Source organism: Rhinolophus ferrumequinum, chromosome 6 (genome assembly GCF_004115265.2).
Source record: "Rhinolophus ferrumequinum isolate MPI-CBG mRhiFer1 chromosome 6, mRhiFer1_v1.p, whole genome shotgun sequence".
In the NCBI taxonomy this organism is placed as follows: Eukaryota; Metazoa; Chordata; class Mammalia; order Chiroptera; family Rhinolophidae; genus Rhinolophus; species Rhinolophus ferrumequinum.
This window is the reverse complement of record NC_046289.1, coordinates 85,046,451-85,062,848: the sequence shown is the minus strand read 5'-3', so window position 1 is coordinate 85,062,848 and position 16,398 is coordinate 85,046,451. Positions and strand designations below refer to the sequence as shown.

The window sequence follows — 16,398 nt, the reverse complement described above, 5'->3', positions numbered from 1 at the left end:
GGTAGGTGCATCAATTGCAGCAAATGTCCCACTGTAGTAGGGGACGTGGATAGTGGGGAAGGTTGTACGTATGTAGGGTTAAGGAATAGGGGGTAAAATAGGAACTCTGTATTTTCCGCTTAATTTTGCTGGGAACCTAAAACTGCTCTACAAAATAAAGTCTATTTTAAAAACGGCCCAAAAATTTTAAAAATGTGATTTATGGCATAAATTCACAAATGTGAATTATTCACATCAGAAATGATGAATCTCAAAACACAGTTCATAACCAACTTTATAACCAGTTAGGAAACTAAGTTGTCCTTATAAACATTTTTTGTGTTTTCATTCCCTTTTTTTTTTTTACCAACACCAAGAGCAGTAACAGAATCATTCATATCAAGCTTAAAAATCAAGACACCCAGATTTCCATTTACTTTAATACATTTATTTAAAACAATATAATTTTTTTTTCTTTATAAAATAGTATAACCTCACTCATTCTTAAGAGTTGCCTTGGCATTTCCACTGGAAATGAATCAATCTTTGCTGGCCAGCTGCCAGTAGTCCTAAAACCATTCTCTCAAACATCCTAGACGGTCATGTGTAAGAAGCTACCAGCTCTATTAAGTTAGGTACTATGGAGATGAATAGTAAATTTAATCAGACCTCACAAATGTTCTTTTTTAACCCCTTTACAGGATATGGAAAATGAAAAACTCAATTCTTAAATTCACACTTGCAAAAGGAAAAGGCATATTGTGCGACACCAATAGTCTGAAGAGTTTTACTGCAATTGAGATTTCAATACAGGCAAAATTAGATTTTACCCTAAATAAATATTATTGATTTTATATTCTATTCTATCAAATGTAAATATGCTAAATATACTACTTTGAAAAATATCAAGTTTCTAATGATATTGTGAACATATTTAAAGAAAATACACTTCTTAAAAACTAATGATTTCCAGTACTTTCAGGTAATGTTTCTAAATGCTTTTAAAACTTTTTTATACACTCACCTTTCACAGCTGGATGGAATAACAATGACAACAACCACTACCATTTATTTAGGCCCTGTGTAAAATATGTCAACCATCTTTTTTTTTTCTCTCTCATCTGTAAAAACCATTACCACCATCACCACAATACTCAAAATAATTACTCTGGTATATGAAATACATATTAAATAAACTCATATCCTGTTTCAAGTTCTGTAGTAGGGCTTTTACATACACAAAGACTGTTTCGTCAAAACAGTTCGAGGAATTATCTTCTCTTCCATACACAAGAAAACTCAGGCTTAAAAATAATTATGAAACTTACCCAAGTCCAGGTAAGTAAGGTAGTAAGTGGGAGATTAAAAAATTGAAACCCAGGTCTATTTAGCTCCAAAACTTGTGTTCTTTCTACTATAACATTTTATTGAAATTATTAAATGCATTGGTTCTCCAGTGCACTTTAACTTCTGCTTTAAAACAAACAAACAAATTGCATTACTTTTTTGGGGAAAATACACCATTACTTACTAGAAAGTCAATTATTAAATACAAATCAAGTCCTATAATTTAACATAGAATGATTATCCAGATATTTTCAAAACCTTGAATTTTCTAATTACAATGCGTAAGGAGTAATTTTCTTTTCCTACCAGCTATCTTGCTGGTAGAAACGGATGTCCATTCCTTGCAAGTTGCCATTTCCTTTCCCATTGCTTTAAAGGAAAATATTTTTACAATCATATTTTAGTCAAATGATCAAAGGCATTTAAAAGCATCCTAGATGTTTTTCTACAGTGTTTCTATAGATGTCTACTCCTGTAAGATGCTTGCAAATCATGCAATAGTTTTAGATATAATTCAATTACAGAGCAACAGATGGAAAAAATGTAAAAAGAATATGTACTTTGTGAAAAGACAGAAAGATAAATGAACCAATAATAAGAGATTGATGGTGGCACACAGGTTTCAAATGCCAAGCAAACATTAAATAGTATTCTGACTCAATAAGAAACTAGTAAACCACTTACAAGTTACCCTTTGCTGAGTTTTAGTCCTAGTTATTTATCTTGTTTTGGTAGAAAAACTTTAAGCATCATGGTTACAAAAGGTAATTGCTAGTTTGGTTCTAAAATAAAGAGGACAGCTGCTTTTGACTTAAATTCAGAAAGATAAGATTTTTAAAATATTTGCTGGCCTCTACTAAACTGCAACATGTAAGGACTCTATTAACATAAGTAGTTCTAGAAGTGGTTTTTCATTTCATGTTTCAAATGAGTACAGTGATTTAGAATCATGCTTTCTTTTTTAAGCTTTAAAGAAAATAGTTTCAAAATATGATTCATATTTAAACTGAGATAATACATAAGTGAAAATAACTACTCTGTGTATTAAATACATATTAATTTCCTAAAATAACAAACCTAAAAATAATAGTGAAGAAACACATAACATTGTAAGGTTTTGTCTAAAGCTTCTTCAAGCTGTGTGATTCTTACCTTCAATCGGTAAGAAATATTTAAAACAGAGCAGACTTAAGATTTAATTTGGATAGGCACAGTAACCTTTTTTAACCTTTCTTAGGGAACACTGACCCCTAAAGGTTCTAAATTTAATTATGTTTCACAATATTCTAAGTTTAACTGGCATCCAGACCTCATTGTTACCTACATTACTGTAGGTATGTATACTTATGGCATACACGTTTATTCATAAATAATAGGTAAACTATTTCCAATGGACTGTTGTGTACTAAACCGTGTTTCTGCTAATAAAAATTGAATATAATCTCCAGAAATTTATTATACTATTCCAATCAATTCCTCATAAGAGATTTCTGACCCCATGCCTTTTTTCTTATATAAATCAAGTAAATATCAAATGCTAAAAAGGTCTAAACAACCAATCACAACTCTTTCTGAAGATTAACTTTACATACATACTTTGATTATGATCTTTCATTTTTTTCTTAGAAAGAAAAAAAGGAACTTGCAAAAAACAAAGTTTTCTCGAAAGGGCAAAACATCATTTACTTCTTGAGAAGCCAGATGTTACTGATGCTCACTTGGCAACGCATGTTTATTCACTCACATATTGCTTCCATCAGCTTAAAATTTCATTCATTCAGGGTTGTTTTCTTAACTACTTAAAGAAACCTGGACACATTTTATAGATGTCTTCACCCATCCTACCTACCAACCTCAGCTTAACATTTTCCAAGCTATCTATAGTGACATAAACAAAGAAAAATGTAAATTGTTATATCTGTTAACATTATCTATCTCATCAATTCTTTGACTTCGAATATTTCAGCAATGTTTCCACAGTAATGCTAGGAAAAGAATAACCACTTCAGCACTTCTTATAATAAAAGGTGTAAGATGACACAACAGCAAATCTGTGTAATACAAATTTTTAATTAGCATGATTTCGTTAAAAAATTAAGTAAAATAATATTAAACACAATAACTACTTACAAGAATAGACTATACACATTAGTGTCAGAGAGTTTTGAAGCAACTTGGGCTTTATGATAAAACCCAGGGCCCTTGATATCAAGGAAATGACCATGTAGATTTTATTGTTTAAACATATCAGTTATCACAACACTCCAAAGATATTACATTTACCTGTATAATTTTATTTCTCACTAATGTTTCATTAACAGGCACTTTATATAAAGGAATGTCTTACTCCTATTTCCATTGTCCAAAAAAATGCCTGTAAAAATGCATATTTTCTTAATGATGCTTCAGTCACATCTATCGTGGTCTGTGCTTCCTGCATGTTATTCATACATCCATAGCCCTAAAACCTTCCTTTTCATAAGTGGCCTAGAGCTTCAGCAGCTCCCTTCCTTTACATCTTTCCTGCTTATTCTACATTTAGGAGAATTTCCTCCACAGCCTCTAGCTCGTTAGATATATTAAAAATAATTCCTTTGTCTTCTTAAAAATCCTTTTGTCTATAATTTGCACAACATGACTTCACAGCAATGTAATCTCTGAATAGGGAATGTAAGTAACAGGTGCATCATTATTTACTTCCTCTTTTCTTATTTTGTACATAAATTGAGTAAAACTGCTTTGAGCTCTTCAAAATAAGAATGTTTGCTTACTTTCATAAATGAATAAAAACAGCTATAAAAATTAGTCCCCAGCTTCACATCAATGTATGCATATCACAAACTTGAACATAAAGAGAGTAGGTCAAAATTAAGTGCCACAAAGTCCATTCACTAAAACATGCAACTTTGCATTAAAAAACTTTAACTACCTTATTCAAATATTACTTGCTATTACTTTATACACAATTCAATCAGTTACCTGGATTCTAAATTCATAATAAGCAGCCTAAAGTCATAAATAAGAAAAGTTACTAATGGTAGGCATAAACGACAAGAAATTCGTAACAGTAGGGAAATAAAAAGCAAATGCAGAAATCAAAAAAAGCATACTCAAAAAGCACAGCACCATTCTGTATCTGAAAAGAATGTGTAGCTACTAACTTATTTAGTACAATGATGACAGAATGATCCCCGCAAATGGCCTTTAACCTTCATAAAAGATAAATATATGGTGAAAAAGGAGCCCTACTGGGGAAGGGAAAATCTAAAAAGAGGTATGTCTAATGTTTGATGATAATTATACTTCTTAAGTTATAAAATCAGATGAAATAAAAACAATGTAAAGTTTAAGCTTTCAACTATATGTAATATTATATTCAGAATGATTAGCTGAATATAATCTGGACAAGGAGTCCAGATTTGCAATATTTTACTGTAAGAGATCTCAAGTAAAAACCCAACATTTTTTTAAACCTCTCTATGGCTATTGATAGATGCTGTGCCCTCTTATCTCTCTCTCTCTTTCAGGCCATCTCTCAGTCTGTGCTTCAAAGTGTTCTGTCTCTGCCTGTGCATATCTCTACATATCTTTTTCTCTCTGTCTCTCTCCTTTTCTCTGCCTTGGAATTCCTTTCTGTCACCATCTGTACATCTCTGCATGTCTCTGTCGCTCTGACTCTCTCTGGCCCCCTCTCACCCCATCTTTCTGTGGGTGTCTCTTTCTGGGTGTGTCTTCTGGTATGCACGTATTTCTACATGTGTCTCTGTGTGTGTGTCTTGGTCTGTTTCTCTGTGTGTACGTCTCTTCCAACATGTATATGTCTATCTTTCTCTCTCTCTTTCTGTATATGTGTGTATTTTCTACATCTCTGTTACTGTGTGTCTCTTGTCTCTGTGTGTCTTCTTCTGAGTGTGTCTGTGTGTCTGCCTATGCCTTTATCTCTCAGTGTCTCTTTTTTGTCTCTCGCTCTCTCTCATTGTATGTCTGTCTCTTCTCACTTTGTTTCTTATTTTGATCTGTATCTCTCTTTCTGAGTCTTGGTGTGCATGCGTTTTCTGTGTGTTATCTATACACGTGTGTCTTTGTCTGTCTCCCCCTACTCAGATGAGTATCTCCCTTCTTGTGTGTCTCTCTCTTTCCGTATCATGCATCCATAGCCCTAAAACCTTCCTAAAACCTTTCTCTGAAGGTACTTCTCCGTATGCATCTCTCTCTGTCATTCTCTCAATCTCTATCACTTGGTGTATATGTATGTTTCTTTCTCTCTCCCTGTGTGTCTGTCTCCCTCTTTCTCTCTCAATATCTCTTCCTGTGTCTCTCTGTGTGCGTGTGTGCGTCTCTTTCTCTGTGCGTCTTTCTTTGTGGCTCTTTTGCAGAATGTGGGTCTCTTTGTGTCAGCCTCCTTCTTTGTGTGTGGGGTGCATGTGCGCGTGTGCTTGTCTGATCTGTCTAATATACTGGTTAGAACAAACACACTTTATTCCGTGCCCTGAACTAGCACAACACCTGGGGTTTGGTATTAATACCTTAAAAGTCCTTACCTTTTGACCAGTCCTCCATTTGTACTTCTGCTCTTGTTTGCTCTGGCAATGTCTCTGGTTTTTGCTCCAAGAGTTGAAGCTAAAATAAAGCCAACTCTAGATAAATAAACTTAAAACAATATATCAGAACACACCTATGCCTTACCTTTGTTTAACAGAGAATTTACAGGATAAATGGTTTTCTAAGACATTTATAATAGGACAATTAATGGTGTATTTCAAAAGGTAAAATTAAATCTTTTTTTCTCAGAAAAAGGTTCTTTCCCTCACACTTAAATTTTAGTAAATACAGTGCAGGTTAAGCTTCTAGATATTTTTGCCTATTTTGGTAAAGAGAACCATTTAATTTACTTAAGTCTTCTTCAACTGTGACTTCAACAATTTAAGAAAAATAAAATGTATAGTCTACTCATAAACTTTATATCAACAATTTCAAATTTATTTATTTGAATTTACAATGTATATTTTCATATAAATAGTTTATATTTGTAAAAGTAATTTAAGTATGCTATTCTAATTTTTAAAAAATTAAAGAGTATCATTAGCTGGTGGAATTGATATTTCTCTTGCATATTTGTTTTCGTAATAAACATGACAAAAGCTATGCAACTTTTTCTGCATGCTTTTAAAGAGAATAAAATTAGATTTACCTCACAGCTAGAACTCTGCATTCTTTAAAAAGTCCTCAAATAAAGCTGTAGTAAGCTTCTCCTTTTCCAATTTTCTCTAAATATGTTGATCTGGAGTTGGCAATCTTTTTTCTAAGTTCCTCATTTACTTTTGGATTAGCTGAAAATATAGGAAGTTATTAATATCAAAGAAATATGTTCTAGTCAATGAAGCCATTTCCCTACATATTGCCCAAAAAGGTTAATAATAATTGCAGTCTTTTAATAAGAGATTCATATAGCAAGACATGTAGAAAATACAGTCTTTAATAACCTCTGGAGTATTTTAAAACATGTCTTACAGGCCTTAATGTGCTTAGTAATATACTATTTAAAACCATAATATTATCCCTCTGCAATATACAGTCACTCTTCCTCATCATTTACCCAGCTAATGAATGCCAGCAATTAGTAAAATGTAATCCCATTGCACAATCATTTTAATGCTTTTAGCACTCAGAAAAGTAAACATCAAATTAATACTGCTCAAGCCATATCAGATCCTAGTTGGAAGCAAGCAATTATAGTTCAGCTCCTCAGGTGTAATTAAATGATTGGAATGATTTAGTTCCATAAATGCAAGTTAATTCATAAGCAAGCAACAAATATACTGGGAGTAATTACAAGAAACATTGACAGTCTAAGCAGGGCTAATTCTTTTAGGAGGCTGACATAGTAAAATGCTGCCCTCTGCTGGGCATATAAGCGAATACCTCAGAGCTGAGAAAAACAACCAACCCCGCCACAAACTTAACTATTAAAAAGCCACCAGAAAAAAATTATAGCCAATATATTAATTTGATTTCTTTCCTTACACACAAAAAATTTAATGTATATATCATACTGTGATAATGTCTACACCCCCCGCCCCGGTAATTAATGCTTTTTCCAATCAAACTTTGAATTTGAGTCCCGGAACATACCAGGCTATTTCTCTCTGTCTAATGAAACTATTCATATGTAACACTGACAGATTGCAAGTGAAACTTCTAGTACCAATATGGGCTTCCAAGCCAATGCCTATAATCTCTCATCGGTTAACCCTACGTGGACTGTTACAGATCATAACTAAACTATGCTTTTATAAGTACTAAAATTCACAAGAAAAATAATCTCTGGAAAACACAAAACAAAACATTATTGTGGCTATACATAATGGCCTAAAATGGTTTTCAATGAACTTCAATAATAAAAACTAAAACTAGAGCACTGGTATAATGCCATTATAACCATATTTTAAAACATAAAATTCATCTTGTTTTTACTTAAGCCATTTACAACTTTTTACATTCTTAGGCTAAAATACAGAACAAATTTATTTGTATGCTACTCAGACAGTTCTTAACTAAACTTCTCATACTAAACTTTAAGAAGCTTATTTATTATACATTTGTTATGCTACAATCAGTAAGTCTGTGTTGACACATATATATTTGTATCACTAAACAATCAATCATCCCGTTGACTTTCTGCAAAATTGAACATATTCTCAAAGATTACCAATATCACAACAAATATTTAATTCTCTAATAAATGCAAGTGATACTTGCAGAGGATAATGTTTAACATTACCAATATTTTTGGAGAGAGCAGAAGCTTTACCTCCCTTCTAACATGCTTTCAAATGCATTAAAATAACGATATTCTAAGTCATATCCTATGCAAACTATACAAATAAATCAAAATATTTTAAAAAGTCTTGCCACTAAGTTTAAAATGTATATCACATTTGCTTTGCCCTTGATGTCACAGTCTTATTTTTCAATTCATATCTTGTACACTGTAAGTTAATTGCTTTTGGAAAGTACTTATTATTCATGTAAAAATTAATGTGCCAATGTGTTTAAATCCTCTTAAATGACCATTCATGCATCGTTCTTCTTTAAGTACCAGTGAAAGCTGTCAAAAGACATCAATGCAATATGATCTTAAAGAAAGTTCTAATAGACATTTTTTTTGTGCTAACACAAGATTTTCATATTCACCAACTTTACTTAAATTCCATTAATTTTTTAAGCTACTTTTAATAAATTCACCAAGTAAAACTTTTAGGCCCCAGAGTCTGTCATTTGTGTTCCAGCTGACATTATGAATATTAATAACAGTGTTATCCTGATTAAATAGGCTTCATACGAAATCCCTGTGAATCCTATAGCTCAGACATCTCATTTTTCCAACTCTTTATGAATTTGGATTCCGACATTAAATTGGAAAAATCTTAAAAAACAGATTTAATAGCACATCTGCATATTGTCAAGCAAAAATCAGATGTTCTAATGAACCAAATAACTACAATTTATACACCTACATATTGTGATATGTAGGTATATATATTTCTGTAAACATGCAAAACATTTTACACTTCTATTCATTTTAAGACAAAGGATTAATACTAATAAAATACTAATTCGTTTGCTTATACTCACCTAAAAAGGATTAATACTAATAAAATACTAATTCGTTTGCTTATACTCGCCTTTCATATAACTTGTTTTAATCAAAAAATTGTATGTCCACATTAAAACTAGTGGGATGATTTACAGTAGACATCAGATAAATGAGGCTTCTTAATCAAAATGCTAACTTTTACAACATAGATAAAATATAAGTTAATTGCTTTATCCTTATTAATGTACACCAGCTTCAAGGAGCAAAATAAAATTGATTTCCAACTAACGTTTGTTTGTAAGTTGTGCTGGAAAAAAATACCCACGTTAAAGAAGAAAAAGAAAATATTTAATATAACAGATGGAACATAACATATTAGCATCTGTTAAATTAAAATCTCCATCAGATTCCTAAACTCATTCCTCCGAGTTGTTTTTAATTTTCAAAGGAAATGAGTCTCATTACGTTGAAAAAAAAATAAATAATAATCAACGAACTGCTTATACCCTTCTCTCTATAAGTACATGGGAATCTGAATATATCTGCCAAAATTTCATAACTTCACCCTATCAAAAAAAGTAGACTGAAAAAATTTAAACAAACATCTCTAGGCTCTTAAATGTGACTTGACTAGTCTCCTAGTTTACTCAGCAGTAAAACGCCTCATGAAACAAAATTTGTTCTTCGACCAGCCTAAAATTTCTAATCTGCCTAAAAAAATTATATGTGATTCTGACATTTATCCTTAAAATTAAATGCCTTTTTGGTAAGAATTCAAAATGGGATCTCATTCCCCAATGTAACACCCAAGATTTTTTTTAAATTATTTTAAATATGAGATGCCATTCCTACCTTCCTCTACAGAAGTCACATTATGGCAAAGGTTTTTGGTTGACTCTGGTTAATGGAATTTTTCCCCCAATGTCTAGTTAGTTTAACCACAAATTTGTGTAAACTGAATCCAACAATGTCAAACTAGGAATCATTTATAGAACGGCTTCATAGCCAACGGTAACTCTAAAAAACTCTGAATTTTGTATTTCCTAGATTGAGAAACGTTGATAATTTTTGCAAGGAAATGATTTCATTAATAGGCCAAAAGAGAGTACTGTATTTCTGAGAGCCAAATATTTTATCACATAACTCAACATACAGAATATATGCATATGTTCTACTGCTGGATTTTCATCTTATTAGACAAAAGTCTCTGAAACATTCACAGTCCCTGGCACATCCACTCCCCAGAAGAATTCCTTTTCATTCACTGTGCCTCACACCACTCACTCACTCCCTCCCAAGCTCCAGACGACCCAAGTTCCTCACAGCCAGGAAAAGCAAGAAGAGGTTTAAGGAGAAAGGTAAGGGGTAAAAGTGGCCCTGCACTACTGCTATCAAAATTTAAAATTGCATATACAATTTGATCCCTCAGTTCCCCTACAAAAGTATTTAAAACATATTAATATTAAAATAAAACATATTTTATGTACAAAGATACTCATTAAAGCAGTATTTATTTGTAAGAGAAACTACTGTTGCAGATTGGACTTCTTTCTGTTCATCGAACTCACCAAGCTTTTTTTTTTTTTTGCCTCAGAGCTTTTATAAACTTACTATTCCCGCTGCCTGGAATCCTCTTCTCTAGAGCTCTAAACCAGTTTTCTCATCATGTAGGCCTTGCTCAAAAGTCACCTCTTCAAAAAGGTTTTGCCTGCCCATCCTATAAAAATAGAAACTCCTCTCTCATCACATTACCTATGCTACTGCCTTCATGAAACTAATTTGTTTGGGGTTTATTTCATTGTTTTCAATATACCTCAGCCAACTACGTACATGAAAGTTACATGCAAGCAGGGCCCTTGATTTTCTCCTTTATTTGTATCCTTGGAAGGGTGTTTGGCATACAGTAAGTACTCAGTATATATTTGTTGGACAGACAGGTAGACGGACAGATGGACAGATGACTTGCAGAAAAACAGATCTAACATAAATGTTCATCAACAGAAAACGTAAAATAAAAAATAAAACTGGTAAAATAAAATTTAACAAACTGGTAAAATAAAACGAATGCAAGACATATGCACTTTGTGTGGTGGAAGATCCTGTCCACAAGTATTTGTTATGTAAGCATCTACATACTGAGTCAGGTACTATTCTAGGATTTAGATATAAAATGAATAAGACAAATGAATTTCCTACCCAAAATATGTCTTTAGCCAAAATAATATAGGCACAGAACACGAATAAAATAAAAACAGGAAAAAAAATGTAAAATTATAAAATTATACTTACATGTGCATACATGCTTGAACAGGCATAGCACTTTAATCGAGAATGATACCTAGGAAACTATTACTTCTGGTTACTATGAAGAAACAGCCTAAGAGTTGAGCTGGAAAGATTGAGAGAATGAAAGAAAGAAGTATTTCTATTTCATTTTATATCTATGTGTATAATTTGACTTTTTTTTAACCATGTGTATGTATTATTTTTAACTTAATAATTACCTATTTATTAACTTTGGAATTGAACAGGAAGCTCTGCAGGAAGCCAAATTACACCTGAGAGATCCAAAAGGAAGTAATTTTAACACCCTTCAAACTTTGAAAAAATTATTATTGCCTAATTAACCTTTTATAGTTATACTTTGTTATGGTTGTTTGCTTGCTTGCTTGGTTTAAGTACAGTGAAAAGTTCAAATTAATATACGGCAGAAACTTTTTGGAATAGAAACATTTAAAATGAATGAGTTTCCTGATAATTAAGCAAATATTTCTTAAAAGAATCACATTTCTTTGTTCAAGTAGGGACTATTTACAATAGTCTTAGTGTTCAGGATTCTAAAGTTTAAAAGTTTATAATAAGTTGTTCTATATATTATGACTATTATGTTTGTCACAGATAGTTGTTCCCCTGTGTTATATGCTTTCGTAATCAAGAAGTCACTATTAAAAAAAAAAAAAAAGATGACTTACTTCCCATCACTGAAACTCACAGAAGGACATCAACTTCAGAAGAAACATTTGATGTTTAAAATACATGGTTTTTACATTTTCAAAACTTGGACGACAAAACAATATACCACTTGGAATACTGCAATAGTTTTCAGTGCTAGTTACAAATGACACTGAGAATGAATATGGCATCGCATAGCCTACTAATGTTTTTAACAAGTAAAACTTTAAAACTAGTATCATTTTCAGCGAGTTAACCAAATACAAGATTTTCTCAAATGTCCTGAAACGTTTTGCCCTAGGCCAACCTAAACCAAATCACTTGATCTAGCACAGAACAGAATAGAAAAACAAAGTCAGCTTATAGAATAGTTTCTCCAGGGAACAAACAGCCTGTTTTCTTAAGATCCATATGGGTGCCAAGTTCTGATGCAATGACACACTCCTTCACACAAAGGCTTGAATTTCCACACAACCAATCGAAGTTCTTGGCAAATCACAGGTATAAAAAGTATTAGACCAAGTTAAATCGATATATAATTGCAGCTGGTATGAGTGGTCACTTGAAACCAAATCAAACAATAGCTATTAGAAAATGTTTTTTCTAAAGCAAGTAAAAATAATCATATATGGCCTTAATAAATTATGCATTATAATGCTTATTAACAGATTTCATCAAAAAGCATTTGAGAATCAATGTACTCTAATAACGTTATACTTTTGCATTTTGAACACCTAATAGCAATTCACACATTGCATAATTGACACAATGTCCATCTATGCAATTTGCTAAAATTACAGCATCTATTTATTCCCAATGGACAGTGCTGTATGCAAACTATGAATTTTACTTTCTTAAATGGAATGTTAAAGACAAATTCTAGGTTGCAAAGTATAATTACTAGAAACAAAATCTTTAAAGAGTGAAATAAATGTTAGGCCTACAGCTCCCACTTATTGTACAATATAAAGAAAGTCAGAGCCATCAGCCTCAGTCATCTGAGGAACTACAAACGCTCACATAATTTCTTGAGAGTCATTCTTAATAAATGTTTTCATTAATGAAAAGTATTTAATAAAAATATGGTCTTAAAATAAATATTCTGTAGTTAAGGTAGAATAAAAGTACAGTATGAAAAGGAGAATATTAGAAGCCAAAATACACAAGATGTGATCAAACAATACAGTGAATGTTTAAATAAAAAAATTTATTATAGTGAAAGACACATTGCCATTAATCCCCCTCAAAATACTCCACCTTGCTTCAAACACACTTATCCCATCATTCTTGCCACTTTCTGAAGCAGTTCTGGAAGTCCTCTTTTGTGAAAGTATTTAGTTGTACTGTCGTGGCTGCCTCGATGTTCTGAATCATTTTGACTCTGGGGAGAGCCAGAAATTGCACGGTGCCAGATCTGGTGAATAAGGTAGATGAGGACACACCATAATTTTTTTTGTTTTTTGTTTTTTGTGGTATGCACTTTTTTGGTTTTTTTAAATTAGTTTCAGGTATACAAAACAATGTAATAGTTAGACATTTATCATTTACACCCATCACAAAGTGATAACCCTCCGCCCCCAATCTACTACCTCTCTGACATCGCATAATATTTTTATTTGACAGAAATTGCCATATACCAGAAGCGATGCGTGACACAGAGCATTGTGGATGATGATTTAGGAGACACTTTAAAACACACCTTCTCTCAACCGTAGCTCACACCCGACTGACAGCACCAAACAAGTTGAACCTTGTCACACACTGTTACTAAGGTTTGACATGCCGCTTTCCGTATTGAGGATCCCTGCCTTTCTGTTGGATGGCACTTGGCACCAGCATTCACCGCATTTGTTGATTACAACAGAAAGGCGCCATGTCACACATCGCTTCTGGTACAGCAATTTCTGTGAAATAAATACATTACAGTGTGTCCTCATACACCTTATTCATGGGATCTGGCACCTTGCGACTTCTGGCTCCTCCCCAAAGTCAAAATGACCATGAAAGGTAAATGTTCTGAATCAATTCAGGACATCAAGGCAGCCACGACAGCGCAACTAAAGATACTGGCAAGAAAGTGGCAAGAACAACAGGATTGTGTTCTAAGCGAGATGGAGTATTTTGAGGGGGATTAATGTAATAATTTTTTTTATTCAAACATTCACCATATTGTTTGATCACACCTTGTATACAGACATTTCCTCCAATAAACAATTTTATTTTTCTCACACTGAAAATTATAAGATTATTTCAACATAAATTACATGTAAGTATTGTACTATGTCTTTTGTTCGTCACACTAGGAAGAATTTTTTAGGACCTAGAAGCATATGTTCACTACAAATCTGTTTCAGAAATTTAAAAAGAAATCTCAAAATGGCAAATCAACTAAATTAAAAATATCACTTACAAAATTAACAGTAATACAACTGTATAGCTTTCCAAAGTATTAAATAAATTAAGCAATGTGTGTTGTTAATTTTTAAAGACATTTTCCAAAAAACACTGATATTTCATTTTAAAAAATAAGAATTTTACTTTCAAAAAAAATTTCATCACTATAATGTGTTGATTTTATATAATATAATCACGTTCACTGCAAAATGGCTATATGAATAACTTGACATTTTAAAATACCAGTTGTGTAAGGAAACCTTTTGTAAACTGCGACAAAAATGAAGAGGAACAAAAACTCAACCTTGTGCTGACATAAGTATTAAAACTTAAAAAAAGAGCAGTCAAACATTATAAGCCTCCTGGTGGAAGTGTGTGACACTAACTAATAAATATTATCCTCCGGGTGGGAGTGAGAGATAGAGAATTGGGGGGAGGGGAGCAGGATTCACAGGGCATGCAGAAAATGGGGGTGGAGATGAAATAAGATTAACATGAGCCATGAAGAATTATTGTTGAAGCTTGGTAATGAGTACATAACGGTTCATTATTGTTTCTCTACTCTTGAATGTTTGTAATTTTCCATAATAAATAGTCTCAAATATATATTGCAAAAAAAGAGCATATACAGCATTATTTACCTTCTAGCAAAATCATCAAGTAATCTTTCACAGAACCAGCAATAAGTATTCCATTTTACAATCTCACGTCAGACACACACACACACACACACACACACACACACACTATATCATGCAACAAATATTGTACATCTTTCACAAATATATACATACACACACTCCTCACACAGATTCTACATTACATGTCATGTAGAGAAAAGCCTACAAATTTCACCTTAGTATGTAGGAACTGAAAAGAAAATATCAGCTAAGGGTTATGTACTTTATTTATTAAAATGCTTTGGAATTATTCCCTGACCTTAAATTTGACAACTTCCTTAAGCTAAGACCTTATGTTACCAATGACCTAGTGCATATGGGAAATAGGGTTAGCTACACTGTCACCTTTAGCAAACATTTTCCTCACCAAGCTACGTAGAGGCCATCTGCTACACCATGAAGCAACATCCTCGTTAGTTAATGCTACCCACTTGCAATGTAAATAACCAAGTTTATCATTTGTTGGAGTCATAACTGCATGAATCATTCTGTTTGATGAAAACAAAAAAGCAATGAAATCAAGATCTAAATAAATGGAGAGGCATACCATGTTCATAAAGAAAGATTCAAAATAGTAAATACATTGATTACTTCCCCAAATTAATCAATATAATTAATGCAATACCAATTAAAATCACAGCAGGATACTTTATAGATATAGACAAAGTGGTTCTCAGAATTAAATGAAAACTCAAAAGCATGAGAATTGCTAAAACAATTCTGAAAAAGCACACTACCCAACTTAATGTTTACTATAAAGCTACAGTAATCATGACAGCATGGTACTGGAAAAGTAAAAGACACCTAAGTCAAAGAAACAAATTAGGGAATCCAGAAATAAACCCAAATAAATATGGCCATTTGAGCTCTACCAAAGGTGCAAAACAATTCAATGAAGAAAGGCTAGTTTTCCAACAAATACTGTTGGAACACCCACATGTTAAAAAAAAAAAAAAAATTAACCAGGGACTGAACTTTACACCACATATAAAGATTAATTAAAATGGGTCAGAGATCTCAATGAAAAGAAACAAATCTATAAAAATTTTAGAAGACATATTAGATAAAATACTTTCTTATATGCCAGCAAATTTGTATTTGAAATGAGGCATAAATCTAACAAAATATGAACAAGATCTACTACATGAGGAAAATTGCAAATCTCTGACAAAAAATAAATCAAAGATCTACATAAATGGAGAGATATTACATGTACATGGAAAGCAAGACTCAATATTGTCAAGATATCAGTTCTTCCTAACTTGATCTGTAGATTCAGGGCAATCCCAATCAAAACCCAAGCAAGTTCTTTGTGGATATGGACACACTAGTTCTAACATTAATGTGGGGAGACCAAAGACCCAGAATAGCTAACACAATATTGAAGGAGAAGAACAAAGTCAGAAGATTGACACTACCCAACTTCAAGACTTACTATAAAGCTATTGT

The 16,398-nt window shown here is 32.5% G+C and overlaps 1 protein-coding gene across 4 annotated transcripts in view; it reads right to left on the bottom strand.

Moving 5' to 3' along the window:
• The window catches only part of MIPOL1 (mirror-image polydactyly 1), a 246,572-nt gene that overhangs the window by 210,370 nt on the left and 19,804 nt on the right, over positions 1 to 16,398 (bottom strand). For all 4 annotated transcript variants that reach the window (XM_033107003.1, XM_033107001.1, XM_033107002.1 and 1 more), the window contains exons 2-3: positions 6,518 to 6,656; positions 5,868 to 5,946 (exon numbers count right to left, since the gene is read on the bottom strand). In XM_033107003.1, coding sequence (XP_032962894.1) covers positions 5,868 to 5,946; positions 6,518 to 6,538 — 100 coding nt within the window. In that variant the 5' untranslated portion in view covers positions 6,539 to 6,656. The remainder of the gene's footprint in view (positions 1 to 5,867; positions 5,947 to 6,517; positions 6,657 to 16,398) is intronic.